This window comes from Candidozyma duobushaemuli (genome assembly GCF_002926085.2).
Source record: "Candidozyma duobushaemuli strain B09383 chromosome Unknown A_B09383, whole genome shotgun sequence".
Classification (NCBI taxonomy): Eukaryota; Fungi; Ascomycota; class Pichiomycetes; order Serinales; family Metschnikowiaceae; genus Candidozyma; species Candidozyma duobushaemuli.
Window position 1 is genome coordinate 924,691 of NW_020289901.1, and position 18,618 is coordinate 943,308.

The window sequence follows — 18,618 nt, forward strand, 5'->3', positions numbered from 1 at the left end:
AATATGTGTAAATATTTTTCGTGAATCTTCATATCTCGGCATTCAAGAAGCGTATTGGAGAACTTCGGTGGCTTCGTTTTGTTATGTTATGTCTGGGCGGGCCCAAATCCGAGAGGTTCTCATGCCTCAAGGATGCCTGGGATTGCGACATGATAAGCAGCTCCGAGAAAATTAGGACATGGTCAAGCTGAAGTTACGTTTTTTGCAATTGTGGACGTGTTATCTCGGAGATGTCGTAGTGAACTGTTTGGGCGGAGGCCAGCCCTCGGTGTCGGAGCGGCTATTGTACACGAGCCACGTCTTGTAGATGGTCGTGCCATGTGTGGTTGAAAGAGAAAACGCCGTTCGTTGCAATATTGATTATTTTGGTGTTTGAACAGGTGCGTTCGTCACAAGAGCTTAGATTTGGCTGATGGTTGTGAGCCAGGCCAACCTTCAAGTCATTGGATCAAAAGATCGATGGGAATTGGGTTTGAAAACTGTTTTTTTTTTTAAGCAATTCTACATTCTCTCTTAATGTCCCTCTGTCTCTGTCTCTGTCTCTGAGGCGAGTCGTGACGTTGGTTGGGAGCATGCAGCAAGCGACCTCGTCTAAATCTCGTCAATTAGCGTGGCATTGTTAACAGAATACCGCCAATATTCATGAAAACCGGCTTCTTAGTGCAAGCCACGGCTAAAAGACAATTGCTTCGATGCTCGTCCCCGTTGTCCAGACTATCTTGTAACGTTGGTTGTCAAGCAAAACTCATCGTTTGAGGTCGAAGCACAAAACACCATTCCGTGGCGGCGTTTGAGATTTCACTATCATGAATTATCATAAAAGGTGGATTTCAGGTAATGCAACAGTAGAAAGAACGTTTTCGGTAACATCAAGTAGGGCACTTGTCCTAGCCGAGGCTCACTTAACGACCCCACACGACATGACACCATAGGACAATGGGGAGAGTAGATTGAAAAATTAATCGAACGAGTTTTCGATCCAGTACAGCGAGATGTTGACACCTGTGTGGTCAATGGCGTTCCTCTCTCGCCTTTCCATCCTCTACTGGTCACCACCATCATACTCTTCTACCTCTACACGAACAGTGACTAATCTAAAACCCAAAAGGGCTCAATTAGGCGCTGGCAGCGCAATATAAACGAAACGCCATAGGTATCATGCAGCCAGAAGCCGCTTAGATGGCCTCCAATTGCTGGCTGATCTCCTCCAACTCGGCCTTGGAGGCAGCGTACTTCTCGTCCAACTCCTCGTACTTCTTCTCCCAGTCGTCCTTCTCCTGCTCGAGGGAAGCAACCTTTCTCTCCAACTGCTCGGCCTTGATGTCGGTCTCTCTCAACTTGGCGGTGGTCTCCTTCAAGTTCTTGTCAGCCTCCTCCAACTCTTCTTCCAAGACAGAGTTCTTCTTGGTGTAGTTCTCGTTGGAAGTCTTGAGAGAGTGAGACTCGTTGGCAGCCTCCTTGACCTCGGCAAGGTCGGTCTCCAACTTCTCAACCTGCTCCTCCAAGACCTGGTTCTTTCTGGTCAAGGCCTGGATCTGGTGGTCCTTGTCCAAGTTCTCCTGCTCCAACTCCTTGATCTTTTCAGACAACTCGTCCGATTTTTCTTGCCACTTCTCGGCGTCCAACTTAAGGTTGTTGAGTTTCTGCAGTTAGTATATGCTGTCAAGTTGCCAATGATTCGTGGCGAATTTGATCCGGGCAGCCGAGCCTCAGCTTCATGCAAAAGCTCCATGTAATGGATGCTATTTCAGAGATTTGCACCATTACTAATTGACATGGTATCTAATCTGCAGCTGTACATACCTCCTTGAGTTTGTCCATTTTGTAGTAAAAAGGTAGGGGTAGGTTTTTTTCTGCGTTAGGCGATTTATGCGTAAACAAATACTAGGGGCGCGGGCCTCGTTAAACTATAGAATGCACCACAAGAAAAGTCACGTGGCCGATCTGAAACGTGGCAACATAGCCTGCCCCAGAGCACTGAACACATCTACTTGAAAAGGATTTATTAAGGTATTCATTGTGTGACATTGTTGTAGACCACTCGGGCTTGTTGGTAACTAACGTGTTTTTGTGTCGCACACGACCGGCATACTCTTGAGCAGCACCATCAGTTACTGTGCACCAACTATCATGTCACAGAAAACAGACCCCTCCAAATTTCTTTCATCCATCATAGGCCTGTCTGTTGTTGTAAAGCTCCATAATGGTGTGCAATACCTGGGCAATTTGCAAAGCATAGATGGTTTCATGAACGTTGCCTTAGACAGTGCAAAAGAGGTGGTGGGTGAAAAAGAAGGAAGAAGCTTCAATGATGTTTTCATCAGAGGCAACAACGGTATGTTTGTTGAATATTCTTGATTTATAGAGGATACTAACATCAAGTTTTGTACATTAGCGAGTTTTAGATCATATAGTCAATCGAGGGACGGTTATCCAGATGTAGGTGAAGCAACATACACCATAATTTAGGTGGAATGAATGGCAAATGAGTGAAGAATGAAGGATGAAGCTGTTGCGTTTCTATTTATCAATGCTTCGTTTGATTTATTTAGTGGTGGTATGAACAAGCCCCCACACTTCGATCGCATATCACCTTCATGGTGATGGGAATCATTGGAGGCAGTGGGCTAGGAATCGAACAAGAACAAGCTTTCTATGAACAAAACTTGAGAGACTAGAAGGGCCTTATGTTCTCGAAATCTGAGCTTTTCGGAGTCAACCTCGCGACTTCAACAGCCAAAAGAGCTCACAAAGTACATGATACTACAAGTTCGTGACACCTGTGAGATAGTTTAGATCTGACTTATGGTCACGTCTTTACCACTCCAAGGAATTGGATCGAACCGTTGCTTCGGGTGCCAAGGTCACGTGCATTACTACGAGTAACGAGATTTTCCCCTTCGATCAGGTTCGAAACGCAATGAAAACATTTTGAAGATGTCAGAATGCCACCGTTAAAAATATTCTTTCGAAGAAAACCTAATAAATTCTAGAGCATTGTTCGATTAACCCCAAGTAGACTTCGTTACGTCCCAACTCACCTGCATACAAGCGTGGACGAATGAGAGCGCACAACCTAACAAAAGCGAAAACCGGTTCCACCGAAAACTCTTTCATCACCAACCATGTCCTTCATCATCAGAAGACAATTGTCCACCTTGATCCCACCAAAGATCGCCTCTGCTAAGGTATGTGCTACAGGTTTCGCAGACACGAAAAAACGGTGAAATTACGTCCCTTATTACGCAAGTTATAGTGAACTAAAGTGGCCACACACATCCAAAAGAGAACCCCCGAAATTATCCGATAAATGGCATCCATGTAATTCTCGAATCGAAGTTTCCTCAATAAAGTTATCCAACGTCCAATTTTCAAGAGCAGTTCTGTCCAATTCGTCCGTATACATCCAACTACAAGATGAGATACACGTCAAGGCAATTCCCCTTACGTCCACGGAATAATTTCACCTCAATGTTTCACAACCAGTAATACTAACCCACAGAACATTGGTGGCGCTGCCGACGCCAAGAGAATGGGCGAAGTTGTCTCCTTCTACAAGAAGTTGCCAACTGGTCCAGCTCCAGCTCCTAAGAAGCCATCCACCCCTTGGGGCAAGTACAAGGCTGCTTACTTCGACGGCGAGAACGCTTCCGGTAAGCCCTTGCTTCACTTGGCCGCTGTTGTGCTCATCTCCGGTTACATCTGGGAGTACCAGTCTCACTTGAAGCACCACAAGCATTAGACGACTAAATAGTGAATCTATTAACGACAGATAGTTGTAGTATGGGCGATATGTGAACGGCCATTTGAGAGTAGTTGCATGGGCAATTCGACAGATAAGATTCCGTTGGAATGCAAACACGCAAGTTAGCGATTTCAATGAGGAAGCTTTCTGAAGAATCGAGACACCTACTTCACATTGGACAGTGCAAGTGATAGAGTTATCGTGAGAGGAGCGAACAATAGCATATGCTCTCAAGATGGGGCTGTCTTTATGCATCCACAGCTTCGATTAAATACGAGACGAACGTTGAATGTCCTGACACGATTTGCAAAGTGCTGTGAAAAAGTCAAAAGGGCTAAATACAGCTTCCAATATTCAAGAAAACCCCAAGAAGTAAAATTGCAATCGAGGCTCGATAAGATCACCAGAAGATTACTAAAGTGACAACATATTCTAGCAATCTGACGTCAAAAAGATTAAAATCTGCAACCCAAAAACAGACTGAAGCTCACCGATGAAGCAAATCTCTCCATCAGAATATTCCTCCATCAGAATACTCCTCCATTGAAAATTTCACAGAACTCTCTGTTCTCATCTACTGGCACATGGTTGATGGCAGAGACCTACATAACCAAAAATAGCAAATCAGGGCATCTTTGTTACTCAAGAAGGGTACAAAGATCCAACTGAAGAAGCCTCAATCTAAAAAGAAGAATGTCCTAGAGGAAGCTTTAGAATGTTCCACGAATATTAGGTTACCACACATATGGCTGCAAAATGGCCGAGAAAAACAAAAACAGCCTGATAAATCCAAGCTTCGGCGATTAACCCCAAGCTTCGGCGATTAACCCCAAACTTAGGGTTTGAAAATGTAAATGACTAAATCATCCCGTATGGGTGAGATTTTCCGGAAGCAACCTTAACATTCCGTGTCCCACTGCCCGCATAACGTCGGCCAGCCCAGGCTGGACCATATACGACCTTTCACGAATTGACCGAAATGAAGGATAATATCGGAAAATTAGGGGTTTCTCAAAATTGACTAGTGTAAAGAATCGGCTCCACTGGTCAATTCCGGGTTACTGCCGTTCGGTGCCTCGATGACTCAGACGTGTCTGGGGAAGCCTACATGTGAAGACACAAGCTAACCCACTCGTTCGCCTCCAAAATCCCCTCGTAAACCACCACCACTCTTCGTAGTACACCAAATGTCAACCAACACCTCAAACTCTCAAATTCAAAGACCTCCCCTGTTCAGGGCGGAAGATCGCATAGTCGATCTCGTACCTGGGACTGTGCCTGTGCCGCACCGTATCCACAGCCACCAGGCGGCCAATTTGAGTGACCCACGGAGGTGACGAAACCGAAGGAGCTGAACTCATTCAAGAATAAAAATAGTGTTGTTTTGGAACAATTTCGTAGGAATCCCCCGCTATTTATACAATTCGGCTCCACTGTCTTGCACAAGGTGGCGTCGTAGATCCAAGCCCGTCCTGCCTCCATTACCTCATTCCATTCCACGTTGTGACCTACAGCACCCGTCCCAGCAGGCAAAGACAAAAAGTGGAAAACGCACAGAAGAATCCACGATACAAGCCTTCCCCTTCCCCCAAGGTCCCCTGGAAAAACTCTCTGGAATTGGAACATTCGGCCACTCTGCACGCAGTCCACGTGAGCAACCTATCCTTTTTTTCTACAAACATCACCAACCCACCTACACCTTGAATAGGCCATTGCCAACAACACAGACGTGGAATCGCCATTGCCCAGCATCGTTGACACCCGTTCACCACAAACCCTTTCATTGACACCACCAGCCGCCATCAGCAAGCCCTATGGACGGCTCCAGGCATCCACCGTATCCCCCGCCAGGTCAAAGAACAGGCCTGGGAACACAGAGAAACGCCCCTAGTCTGCTGGCGTCGCCGCAGCCCCCTCCAGGAATGAGCCCTGGCCAGCCTGCTACTCCTCGAATGTTGAGAAGCGTTTCTAATTCGATCAGAGGCTCTCGGGACATGGATTTTGGAGAACCAGAGGGAAAGGAGAAGGAGCTCCTTCCGGCGCCTCCTCTCACGCAGAAGAGCCAGCCAGAGCCCCCTAGCCAGAGTCATCAGCAGCAACAGCAGCAGCAGCAGCAGCAGCAGCAAAGTCAGCAACAACAGCACCACGGTCAGAGTCATAGCCATCAACAAGGCCACAGCCAGAGCCAAGGAACCAGCCACGGCGGCCACAGCCAGAACCGCACATCCAAAAGCTCGTCCCAGCAGCAGCAACAACAGCAGTTCCATAGAAAGTCCATTGGCGACTGGGACTTCATCAGGACCATCGGTGCTGGTTCTATGGGTAAGGTCAAGTTGGCCAGACACAACGCTACGGGCGAAAAGTGTGCTGTCAAGATCGTTCCAAGAGCAGCAAAGTTGTACCAGAGAGCACACGCCAATGACGCCCCGCCAAACCTGGCAGAAGAGGCAGCACAGAGACAAAAGGAGTTTGAGAAGGAAGTGGCCCGTGACAAGAGAACCATTCGTGAGGGCGCCTTGGGAAGGCTTCTCTTCCATCCGCATATTTGCCGTCTCTACGAGATGGTCCCCATGACTAATCACTACTATATGCTTTTTGAGTACGTTGAAGGTGGTCAATTGCTAGACTACATTGTGTCGCATGGGTCCTTGAGCGAGAAGTACGCCCGTAAGTTTGCCAGAGGCGTTGCCTCCGCATTAGACTACTGCCACAGGAACAATGTTGTCCACAGAGACTTGAAGATTGAGAATATCATGATCAACCAAAAAGGTGACATCAAAATTATCGATTTTGGATTGTCAAACTTATACTCGCCCAAGAACCTTCTTAAGACGTATTGTGGCTCGTTGTATTTTGCAGCGCCCGAGTTGTTGAGTGCAAAGCCATACACTGGTCCTGAGGTTGACGTATGGTCTTTCGGTGTGGTATTGTACGTCTTAGTGTGCGGTAAAGTACCCTTCGATGACCCAGTGGTTTCAGTGTTGCATGAAAAGATCAAGCGTGGTCATGTGGAATACCCATCGTTCATTTCAAAAGAGTGTGTTTCTCTTCTTTCAAGAATGCTCGTGGTTGACCCAACAAAAAGAGCATCATTGCATGAGGTGATCCAGCATCCCTGGATGTCCAAGGGTTACGAGTACCCTGTTCCCAGCTACATCAACAAGAGAGTGCCTTTGACATTACCGCTCGATCCGGAAATCATCAAGTCTATAGCGACCCTTGATTTGGGATCCTCTCAGGCTATCGTGGAAGAACTCACAAATGTTGTCTCCAGTCCAGAGTATCAAATGAGTTCTGAAATTTGGTACAAGCAAGCCAAGCAGGGAAGGCCGTACATTCCAGGCCCTAATACTCACAACTTGCCCGACCCCACAGGTGGGTTCAACCCGCTAGTGTCCATCTACTATTTGGTTGACGAGATGAGGAAGCGTAAGAAGGCCAAGGAGGAGGCTTTGAGAAATCAATTGCAGAGCCAGCTTCAGGAAAGCGACTCCCGTTCCCACGATCAGGTACACCAACAGATCAATTTGCAGAGACAGCAGCACAACACACCAGTCATTGCATCGCCTCCAAGTGGTTCACCAAACCCACCTCAGGCACAAATGGGCCAGCCTCCACGCCGGTCGGCCTCCGAGCATCATAGTTCACCTCAACCACCACCAAAACCAGCCCAGCCAGTTCCTACGTTACAATTCCCAGAGCAAGCTCATACGCCTATGGTTCCAAGCGCTTTTAACAGAGAGTCTCTGTCTCCAGGTCCTAACGAGGGCAAGGTTCAACAACAGATGTTGCTGCAGCACAGCCCTCGCAAGTCAATGAGCGGTAGTGAGTCCGATCAACAATCCGGTAAACTGGGTCTTAATTCGCTTTTGCGCAAATTGTCCGGAAAGAAGTCACACCCTCATGGATCACCCACCAGAAGTGGGACGGCCTCTCCAAACAAGGACGATGTTGCTATGGAACCTGCTTCCTTTATGCCAGATGTCAGAGGATCGCAGGATTCGAGCAGATTGGAGAAGAAGGACCCATTGGTCCGTCGTGGTGTTAGTATGAAAGTTACTGCGAAGGAGAAGTCGAGCGGTTCTCGTGTCAACGTCAAAGACGAATCGAAGGAGCCTGCCAGACAAACGCTCGACCCTAACGCTTCTCAATACAGAGGCCATACGAGAACGCTGTCGAACAGAGGATTTGTGCCTGCTGAATACTTGCCTCCATTACCTACTCTCACCACTGAGGGCATGGGCGACGAGGTTAAATTTGCTAAGGCTGAGAAGCCACACAGCGAGAAGAAGTTCCACCCAACGGCTCGTGCCAAATCTGTGGGCGGTAACATTAGAAAAGATGCGGTCTTCCGTGGAGATGGACAACAACCAGCATTGCCTAATAATATGGCCGCACAAAATAGTGACGAAGGAATCGACAGAGAACACGAGCGGAATGACGCCATGTTTGACGATGTTACTCTTGATGATAAGGAGTATCCTCATCTTCCACACATGACGGAGCAACAAATCGTGGACCAGTTTGCTCATGCCAGACGTAACAGCATGCCGCTGATTGAATATCCAAAGACTTTGTTCTTGAAGGGCTTCTTCTCCGTGCAAACTACCTCGACCAAGCCGCTTCCAGTTATTCGTTACAATATTCTTTCCGTTTTGACAAAGCTTGGTGTGAAATTCCAGGAGGTGAAGGGCGGCTTCCTTTGTGTCCATGCTGCCTCCATTGCCCCCAAACCCACCGAATCTGAGGATGAAGCTAGCGCCATTATCGACGAGTATAGACTGGACGACGAGGAAAGAAAACTATACGGTGACGCGTTTAGTCAGTCATCAGAATCCGTGCAAAAGCAGGTTCCACACAGAGCCAGCACACCAGAGCCCCAAGATGCTCAAACTCCAGTCATCCAGACTCCACAAACTCGTACGCCTCTGAGCAAGTCCAGAGGTCCATCTAGACAACCATCATTGCATGTGGACACAACCATGTTATCTCCCCCAGCAGGAGGAAACAGTTTCAAGGGTCATCAGAAGTCCAACTCAATTGGAGGAGGACACAGAAGAAAGTTCTCTATCGGTCAATCAATACTCGGCTCTTACAGAAAGAAGAATGGATCACAGACATTGATGCCTCCAAACACACCAGCTGCAGCCAGACTCAATAAGCTGCTTTTGGGATCCGCCGATATCGACTATGACGATCTTGACGAGGAAACCCGTGCTCAGTTGCAACAATTTACCGACGATGATTCTGTTGATTCGTTGAATGGTCTCAACCCAGGTGGAGGCTCGGACATGCTTGTTTCATCGCGTATAGAACAAAGAGCTAAGCATCAGCGTTCGCCTAGTGCGTCCATGACAGTTGCAGAGGAGGGCGAGGAAGAAGGCCAAAGCGGGAAGAGCCTGAGAAAGACGCCGTTGAAGTTCGAGATCAACATTGTTAAGGTTCCCTTGGTGGGACTTTACGGTGTTCAATTCAAGAAGACGCTCGGTAATACTTGGACTTACAAGACTTTGGCGTCTCAAATACTTGAGGAGTTGAACTTGTAAGGGAATCGGCTTCTTCTAATGCATAACTCATATTTAGTAAATAGGGGCACAATTTGATGCAAATCATGAAATTACATTGACAGAGATGTATCAATCTACTTGTTCTTTCAATTCACGAAACCTCGATGGGTGATGGATCATCGCCAATAACTATACACGGCGTTCTCTATAGTAAACACGACGTTCATTGGAAGACAATGAACTATGCCGCTGATTGATCTATGACTGAAAGGTTTGAGGATTCTCCAGCTGAGAGATTCCATTGGAGGGTGTAAGCACCGCAGCCAGTTCCCTGGGGTTGGAGCGGGCCTGGCTGGACCCTCTGAATTCTCCCTGGATCCCGCAAATTGTGGCAGAGGCAAATTCTCAGGAATGGATATGTGTGAAGGAAAAGATGCTGGAACTGGGGCTTGTGAATCGCTAGAATGTATGGGTTGCGGGTTAGAATGATTGCCTTGAAGGTTATGAAAGCTGTTTTCAGCTGTGACCTCTCTTGAAGCTTCTATTGGGGAAGGTTTGTAATCTTCTTTTGCTTCTAGTGTTTCAGCCTTTGGTTGTTCAGCGGCATCAACATCCATGGAGTCTTCATCCTTTATCTCTGTGATCTCGGTGGGCTCTGTTGATGATTCAGATATTTCTGGTGTGCTCTCGAGCCTTTTACGTAACCGCTCTTCTCTTGTGACTCCACCCGAATAGTCCATATTAGACGGTGTCAGCCTTGTGTTGCGGGAAGAGCGCCGCATGACAGCGTAGTGGAGATCTTCAAGCTCTTGAGTCTTACGCTCTTGTTCCTCGATCGCCTTGATCTTCTCCTTAGCTTCGAGTCTCAGAGATCTCTTTCTAGTGGCCAAAAGGCGGGCCATCTCAGTCTCCTTACGACGATGATGTATTATTCTCCGTTTTTTCGTCTCCACAGAAAACATATTCTCCACAAATTCTGGGTGTTTGAGCACATCAAGAATTGTTCTATTTTTCTTCGTCTTCTTGGTCAGTAGCTCAGCCACAACAGCATCAAGTTGGTAGATATCTCGGAAGATAGGCTCATATGTGACTGTCATGTCAAAAGGTTTGGGCCCTAGCTCGCTGTCTGGGTCTGTTGGTGCTTGATCGCGTTTCTTAGGCACCAGAAGCTCTTTTGCTTTGGTGGTTCTTTTGTAACCTGCTGTGCCATCAAACACAACAATGAATTCCTCAACAACGGCACCCTTAGCTTCCCTCCAGAGAGACTCGGGTCTTAGAAGCATTGGCGGGAGCTTGTTTTTGTCAATGAAGTCCCTGAAATCCGGATACAAGGAGACTTCGGCCATAAGAAGAGCCAAGATGTTGAACTTCTCGTCGATAAATAAGTCGTCAAACTTGGGCAAGCCCGGTGCAGCAAAGTCGTCGTTGTTCTTGGGGCCCTTGAGAGGTGTATCGCTGCCAAAATACACTCTGAACAATGGCTCGAATTGGGCAAGCAGAGCCTTTTTGCCGTGTATTTTCAGAAGTAACGATACGCGAAGACGACTCAGCAAGAGCGTCTCTTCATCGTCAGGCACCTGGCCAAACAAGTCCATTTCAAATGTATCCGTGTCAAAGTGTTCCAGCGCCAACTTCACGTATCCACGGCACTGCAGAATCCACTGCATGACGAAAATGTAGTCTGGATCAGCCCTGAATTTTCGCCAGCGTTTGTCGTCTGGATATGACTTCTGGAGGTCTTCCACGATAGTTTCATTGGGCATTTTCACAGGAGTGAGTTTGGCTAGCGCAGCGGCTTTTTCACCAGCACCAAGCTTGAGGCTATGGGCCGGGTGATCGGCTGGAGCAATTGGCGGACGGCCCGGACGGCCGGGTTTGAAGGGCATTATCGAAAAGAAGGTGGTTGTAGGTGAGTGTTGATGCGCGAAAAAGGTGTTTCTTGAACCGGTAGAAGATGAAGCGTTGTGAATTTTTAAAAAAGAGGAGAGGTTTGGAGAGAAGTCATAGATGAAACTTGATTAGAGATAGGTGGATTCGGAGAGGTTAAAAATCGGTTGTTGAGGTAGCCTTGTGGGTATGCCATGTTGGTATTCATTGGCTGCGAAACCATGACAAAGACGAGTCAGGTCAAACTCCTGAGGATTGACTGAAATGTTATTTCTGTTCATGCTTGTTACTTTTCACTCTGAGCCACGTGTTCTGATAGCTATGGTGTCTGGCGAGTGTAGGTTTCATGGTATTGTCGATACTGGAAAGATATAGAAGCAAGAGGTTAATCGACTGATAAGGTGATGCAACCCGCGTAGATTCGGACTGTCGTCGAAATGTGATTAAGTTGTCCATTGATGGCTATCGTAAGATCCTTGGACTGATTAGTGTGTTCTTTTTTTTTTGGTTAGCAAAGTCTATTGGGATCTAAAGTCACTTCAACTGGTGTCTCTCATCTCGAGGAAGCTATTATTAAGACGACGGTCTCATTTGATTTTTTAAAATTGCAGAAATTCGTCAGAATCTAGCCTTCTCCTGGCTTGGAGTTTTGCTCCAGATCATTACTCATGAACAGACAGAAGATAACGGTTATCAACGCTATGATCTTCGTGAGCCAGTATAATGCATTTTATTGAAAACCCAGGCTTGTTGAAAAATATCAAGAATTCAAGTAAAATATGTTATAAAGGCCTTTTGGGCAGAAGGAGCAAGTTACTTGTTGGATCACTTAGCCAAATCAAACAATCAACTAGACCAGCAACTCAAGCCATCGACACTTGCCATATCTCTGACCACGGGACAAAAAAAAAAAAAAAGCTTACGAAAACTTTACTTACGATATATGGGGTGAAGATCATATATTTCAGCTTTTGGGCGAGATCAAATAGCCCCACTACGAATCTTCGCCTTATGCGAGGCAACCTATTTCTCGATTTCACCACTTTTGTGGGGAAGTTGAAATGTCGAATTCTCCTTATTTGCTGAATGACCAAAAGTACCGATCTATCTAGAAGCTGGATGCCTTATCTGCAACTGACGTCCCATTCTGCCAAACGGGTTATGCCTGGGGTCTGTCGCCTTGGTGACCTCATAGCAAGGGTCCACCATTGAAATCGATCCATTGATTTTAGTTGCAGGCGTACAATGGTTACATGCGTGTTTCGTAGCTTCGTACATTACCAGAGGTATAATAAATAAATATAATAAACAGGCAAGAAGTGAAACGGAGTCCGAGGCTCCATAGGGGCCTGGAAATGACGGCAGCTCGGTGCCGCTGAGGCTATTTTGGTTGAATGAGGGTCAGTTAATCTTTAGGTATGCGAGAAATGAATGCTGAGGACGATGGGCGTGTTCAATACTGTGCTAAGAGTTTTCTCAACTCTTCGTTCTTGCCACTGATCTTCATGATCTCGCCACTCACCTTCAACAACGCCGTGTGCTTCGACAAGTTGGGCAAGCCGTCCTTGTTGATCTGCTTTCTTTTGCTCTTCTTCTTCAGCAGGGTCACGGCAGATGCAGAAACCAAGTCATTCTTGTAGTCGTCAACGTTGGTGATCAAGCGAAGACATCTCTCGTAAGCCTGCTTGCACAAGAGACGTCTCTTCTGCTCCGAGTGGGAGTGGTTCAATCTCTTCTGCTCCAAAGTGAGGAGCGGTCTGGTCGAGCTCTTTCTTCTCTTCTTGCTAGATGGCAGCCATGGTGGAGAATCGAGCTCCAGCTGAGTCAGCGTACGCTTCTCCAGAGCCAGCAGCTGTCTCGAGTCAAGCGGCGTAGGCAACTGGGACTGGGACTGGGACTGGGACTGGGACTGGGACTGGGACTGCTCAGAACCAAAGCTCTTCAAGCTCTGCACAGGTGGGTGTCTAAAAGCGTCAGTGATTTCCTTCTTGACAAAGTCGGGAACATCACGGGTTTCAGGCTTCCTGAGCGGGTCCATCGTGTGCATGGGCTGATTGTACAAGGAAGGCAGGGGAGGAGCCTGGTGGTTGTTGTATAGCTCCAAGGGGTTACCTGAAGACAGGGCCAAGTTGTCCAAGAACTTTTCCAACGCATTCAGCTCAGTGTTGAGGAAGAAGTGGTCCATGTTGTCTTCCTTGGTCAAGGGGTTGGCAGTCTTCTGCCCGTCAAAGAGACCTTTCGATTCGCTTGGTGGCAGGAGAAGCGGGAGACCTGGAACGCTGTCGTAGTCGTTGAGCTCAGGGTAGAATCCATACACTTGTTGCTGATTGTGCTGGTTGTGCTGGTTGTGCTGGTTCTCATGAGTCAGTTGCTGCTGCTGTTGTGGTTGTTGTTGATGATGATGATGATGTTGCTGGTGATGCTGCTCCTGGCTCTGCTTGGCTCTCTGGAGCTGTTCCACACCTGAAAGGGCATGTTTCTGCTGCATCTGGGTGTACATCAGGTAGGCCTGGTCAAATTCCATGTCCATAGTGACCATGTCCAAGGAGAAGATATCCTCATCGTCTGTGAGAACAGAGGGAGACTTTGGTTTCTTCTCATCAATCTTCTCAAACATATTGAGGTTTAGGCTGGTGGGGGCAACACCAGTGGCGGTTGAGGTGAAAGACATGGTATTCTTGTTTTGGTTATTTTTCAACTTTTTCAGTACGGGAGCTCCCGGAAAAGTGATTGGTCCTTTGGTGCTGGTGTTTAGGTTTTGGGAAAATGGGTTGACGTTGGTAGGTGAAAAAGGCGGTTGGGAGAAATCACAGGGAATCTGGGGCATATTTATATCTGGGGTCTGGACGTGTAGGCGGGAAACGGAGATTGACAAGCGAGAGAAGAAATGAGTTCTGGAGGGGCGCACCTGGCGGGCCAGTCCTGTATATGCGATGCGCCATTTGGGAGATAGTGTGGGGACTAGGGGGCTTCACCTGTGCAGGTGTGACGACAGTCCGGGACGTCCTTTAGAGCCCCTCAACCCCTTACAACCAGTCTTTAACCGGCGTCGATTGCTTCAGGACGATACAGTTTGGAGACGGGTATAATGCTAGCCCGTTTGCGAATTTGTGGGGTTGAGGCGTGACGGGGGGGGGGACTTTTTAGGTCTCGACGCAAGTTGCGGGTATACCTGCACAATGCGGGCATTTTTCGCGGACACTCGTTAGCATCGAATGGGTGATTCGAATCTAGTATCCGGTCCGTGCGTCTTATCTGCAGCACCGTCTCGTAGCTGCACTGTCGGACAGACCCCACTCGAGGACAGCTTGCAGGTTAATTCCGCATTTTGAAGCAACTCCGGCCTTCCGCTCCGATCGCCTACAGCCAGTTTACATACTAAGTCCCGAAAGTTGCGTGAACACCCTGTCCGCCGGTACCGGTGCCTGGTAAAGATTAGCCGTCAAGTACCCAATATTTTGCGCTCGGCAAATGTAGCCGTTGAGGCTGAGCATTTGGCTTTTTGAATCACAACATTTGGTTTTCGTATAAGAAGATCATCTTAAAATCTTGTACCAAAACCTTTTTGACGAGCTCTCGTCAACGGCCATTGAAAGAACAATAGGCGCTTAAGGTTGGCGAGGTGGATCGATTGTTGTCAGGTATAACCGGCGACCCAGAACAATTTGCATCCGTGTGCAGTAGTAACCCCCGCGGTGGGACGCAGCGGCGGATTCTGCACGAGGCGGAGCTTTTTCGCAGAGCGATTACTGGTTGTGGGCAAAAGCATTGAACAAGTGCGAGGTCCCGATCAAGACAATGCAGGACGATGCCGTGTGTGCAGGTCACGCAGGGGCGATACAAGCGCAATCCATGCAAGAGTCGGGGGCCAGCCCGGTACATAGACTTGATTGGTGTCATCCGGGGCTCTCAGCTTTGCAGCCAGTCATGGCGGAGGCAATGACTGGGTGGGGGAGGCTGGTGGGTTCGGACTAGTGGATAGCCTGCATACATCGCAGTACCGTTTTGATTCAAGCCGGCTTACTGGTCCAAGTGGAAGAAGGCTTTTGTTGAGTTTCCCTCAGACTGGTCACATAACCGTTACGGACTGTACTAGAGAATTTTTATCGGGGAATCGTTTCCTGTCCGGGCTGCTTCGGGGTGCAGCAGGGCACGGAGAATCTTTGATTTCTTTTTTTTTATTTTTGACTGCTTAAATTTCTACATTCTCCGTTTTGCAGCCGTTCCCCAACGGTCAGAGAAACGAAGTGCGGAGAAACCAGTGTAATGACAGAAGAGAAGAGCAAGCAGGGTCCAATGAGGAGTTTCTAGAAGGGGAGCATCGTTCGGGGTAAGGTCAGGGTGCCGGATAACTGGATCATCCTTTTCATTTTTCGCTATGCTGGCGTGGAAAGTTTGAAACACGCTTTAGCTTTGAACGAGGCTTCGATGAGTTTAGATTGACTATTGATGGTGAAGGATTGGGTAAATCATCGCTCTATAAGTTTCTAGAATTTTTCTTGTAGATTTCTTGAGTTAGGTGTTGTGGGCAAGGACTGCTTGATGGGAAACGACCGGCAAGGTGGTGAACGATGGTTGCTGAGGAGAAGTCAAAAGAAACAAAACACGGTCACCACACGTCTGGGGAAGCTTAACGTGTATCTTCCAGCAGAGGCGGCCAGCACATTTCCCAATTATGGAATGGGCAAGCCACGAGGAGATGAGGTTTAAGCCTGATCTCAACAGCCAGTAAAGAGTATCAAAGGGCAGCATTTTAATCGAAAACGGCAGGAGAACGTAATCGGTGGAATGGCGGAGTTCTGCTTTCGTGATGGAATGAACCTTCATCGTAGGGTGATGGGGCCGCATTCTTCGATAAGCCCATCATCTGTGGGGTCCGATGCAATCTGTGGAGAAAATATGTTAGGAGAGAGCAAGTGGGCAGAGGCTGCAAAAATCCAGTCCATCCATGCAATGCTTCCCACTTGACGTAGTCGGGGTCCGAATCGTGCTTCCACAAACGTTGGCGTGACCTCCCGCTTCGTGGTCCCCCTAAGCCTGGAAGTCGAACCATATTAGCTGCAATTTGAATTGTTCAACGCTTCAGCCGGACACAAACGCAGATACGATTATCTCCTCTTAAATGATCCCCCTAACTCCAATCGTGGCAAGCATGGACCAGCACTAAACGGAGTTTCCCAAAGCGGCTATACAGCGTCGACAATGGCATTAACGCCAGCTGTTAAGACGCCACGACGTAACAAGCACTGAACCACAAACATACTTACAGTAATCGGCCGGCCCGCTTTTGAAGGTTGGCCGCCTTTCCCGAATATACTCATTCCAGCGCAACTGGTTAGCTCTAGTCTCCTCTCACTTTTCTTGAATCGTTGATTTGTAGTCACCTCCAAGCCAAGAATGCTCAGATGGTGAGAACTGAGTTGCCGGAACGTTGCATTGTTCGTTTTAATGTCATCCTCGGTACGCCCACTAAACCCCTTTGACGCCGCAGAGGAATTAGACAAACAAGTGCGATTGTCTGAACTGTATTGTCTTATCGAGGCTGAATGTTGCCAAGTGCAACTGCAGTCTTGTAGATCTAAACACTTGGTTTGGAGCCCCCACCGGAAACCTCTCTTTGTTTAGCATCTCCAACGAGGTCCTCGTGCGGGCTCTTAAGCAAACCATTAGTCTCGGCCCCACAAGACGTGGTTTTGGAGCCCCTCAGAGAAGCAAGGTTACAAGTCTTTTTCTTGTCGTGACGCTAGCAAGTGGGGGATACCACACCAAAAGGCCTATCGGGTGTAGCTCCGCTAGCCTCAGCCCCAAAAACGTTATTTTGTTTGTGGATAGAATGGTTTGACTCGCGTTTTGGTTCAACTTTCTAGGCCTCTCCCTCTGCCTCGTCCATATTTTGGTCTCCTTTTCCTGACAACCTCTCACGACAAAAGCGACGAAGATCAACGAAATTGTTCTTCAAAAAATCGTTCAAGATGAACTCGCTCACGACCAATTTGAAATTACAAAGGTAGAGAAAGCTGACCTCGATCTTGCCCAAATCTTTGAGCGCCATGCCTCCCACCATGGCGAAGCTCTTCTGCTTTTGGTGGACATCTTCACATTTCTTCGTCAGCGACCGGATCAGGGCCAAAATAAATCTGTAGACGTTGAGTTCAGTAAAGGTCACCACATCAAGCAAAACGGCAAGCTTGAAGAGCAAGTAGGCGCTGTGGATGTAGACAGAGACAGATACCGAGGGCGAATACTTGTTGATGCGTAGAAGGAACTCCTCGATGGAGATGGGCGGCGGTTTTGCTAGCCCAAAACATCGGACGAGGTGCTCAGCCTGGGCTTTCGTTTTCGGGGCGTTGTGGAAGAGAACCTCTTTTCTAAGACGACTAGAAGAATGTGCGGTGATGGGGTTGGGTACCTTTTCGAGAGACGTTGTTTGTACCAACAGCTCTGTGGATATGAATTCCGGCTCCTTTATCTCGGTATTCGGGCTCGCCAAAGCACTATGGGGATCGTCTAGGTTAGGATTTTCAGTAAGGTCATCGGAGATACCAGAGACGCCAGCTAAGGCTGCCTCCAAGCTGGAAAACCGGGGTTTTCGAGGCTGAGTACCTAGATCTGTTGATGAGTTCGAATCAGCACCGTTGAGTGTATCATTCACGCTTTCAAAGCTTCTATCGTTGGATATGGATATCTCTGGATTCTGTCTGTCATCATTTCTGGAACTTCCCGGTGCCCCTAAGTCATCAAAGTTGCCCTGTAGCCCAGACGACTTCGTCCTGTTGTCGTCTTCAGATAGAGAGACGGGTTTCGGGAGGTCATCATCGTGGAAACCAGCTGGTCCCTCCTCATGCTCCAAAGCTTCCATGTTCAAGCCGTACTTGGCCAACTGCGCCGCACGGAACTCTCTGAAAGCGGTCTCGTCCTTCTGAAGCGCGATTAAATCAACCAAAACGCCGTGCAAAACGGCAATGGCGTGGAAGACATGAAGCCTATTGATATCCTTCACGCCATGTTCTAGATCAAACTCAAGCTCTTGGCTCAGTACCTCACCGTACAGCTCCGGGTCGTCCACAAACGTCTCTTGCGGCCGCTTTAGCGGGATATCCAGGATGTACTGGTTTGTGTACGCCATGGCTTGCAAGCTAAGCTGAGTTGGTGATGGTGTAGGTGACTGCGCGAATCTGGGGTACAACAGGTTTTGATGAAGCAGGTGAAGAGGGCGTTGTTTTTTGGAAGTTTGGGAAAGGAGCAGCTTTGTTTCGGTTGGCGTGCTGTCAAACTTTGAAAATGAGCCTTAGTATTGGCTTTTGCTGGGTGTATGCATGAGTGGGGCTAAGTAAGCAGGGTTGCTAACGGCTGCGAAATGGTGTATATTCCACGACACGGTGTTTTAAACTTTCAAGAGGTGAATTTTGCATGAATCTGGCTGAATTAGATCAGGAAGGGACAGTTAAGTGTTTGAGCCGCGAATAAGAAAGATGGGTT

At 47.9% G+C, this 18,618-nt stretch overlaps 6 protein-coding genes across 6 annotated transcripts; 2 read left to right on the forward strand and 4 right to left on the reverse strand. All coding sequences in view use genetic code 12, as the record gives it.

Annotated features, from left to right (window-relative positions):
* Window positions 1-1,175: 1,175 nt before the first annotated feature.
* TPM2 (tropomyosin) lies at window positions 1,176-1,821 on the reverse strand (the record flags this gene model as incomplete). Its single annotated transcript, XM_025479008.1, has 2 exons — window positions 1,176-1,643; window positions 1,804-1,821. 2 exons carry the CDS (start codon window positions 1,819-1,821, stop codon window positions 1,176-1,178), a joined length of 486 nt encoding a protein of 161 aa, XP_025338481.1.
* A 1,304-nt stretch (window positions 1,822-3,125) lies between these two features.
* On the forward strand, window positions 3,126-3,742 carry ATP17 (F1F0 ATP synthase subunit f; the record flags this gene model as incomplete). The annotated part of the gene is made up of 2 exons (XM_025479009.1): window positions 3,126-3,188; window positions 3,503-3,742. 2 exons carry the CDS (start codon window positions 3,126-3,128, stop codon window positions 3,740-3,742), a joined length of 303 nt encoding a protein of 100 aa, XP_025338482.1.
* Window positions 3,743-5,667: 1,925 nt separating this feature from the next.
* KIN2 (serine/threonine protein kinase) lies at window positions 5,668-9,291 on the forward strand (the record flags this gene model as incomplete). Its single annotated transcript, XM_025479010.1, has 1 exon — window positions 5,668-9,291. One exon carries the CDS (start codon window positions 5,668-5,670, stop codon window positions 9,289-9,291), a length of 3,624 nt encoding a protein of 1,207 aa, XP_025338483.1.
* A 219-nt stretch (window positions 9,292-9,510) lies between these two features.
* Window positions 9,511-11,138, reverse strand: CXQ87_000433 (uncharacterized protein; the record flags this gene model as incomplete). The annotated part of the gene is made up of 2 exons (XM_025479011.1): window positions 9,511-9,624; window positions 9,780-11,138. The coding sequence occupies 2 exons, from the start codon at window positions 11,136-11,138 to the stop codon at window positions 9,511-9,513; spliced, it is 1,473 nt and encodes a 490-aa protein (XP_025338484.1).
* A 1,454-nt stretch (window positions 11,139-12,592) lies between these two features.
* INO2 (Ino2p) lies at window positions 12,593-13,810 on the reverse strand (the record flags this gene model as incomplete). The annotated part of the gene is made up of 1 exon (XM_025479012.1): window positions 12,593-13,810. The coding sequence occupies one exon, from the start codon at window positions 13,808-13,810 to the stop codon at window positions 12,593-12,595; it is 1,218 nt and encodes a 405-aa protein (XP_025338485.1).
* A 3,192-nt stretch (window positions 13,811-17,002) lies between these two features.
* CXQ87_000435 (uncharacterized protein) lies at window positions 17,003-18,265 on the reverse strand (the record flags this gene model as incomplete). The annotated part of the gene is made up of 1 exon (XM_025479013.1): window positions 17,003-18,265. One exon carries the CDS (start codon window positions 18,263-18,265, stop codon window positions 17,003-17,005), a length of 1,263 nt encoding a protein of 420 aa, XP_025338486.1.
* Between the last annotated feature and the right edge of the window lie 353 nt (window positions 18,266-18,618).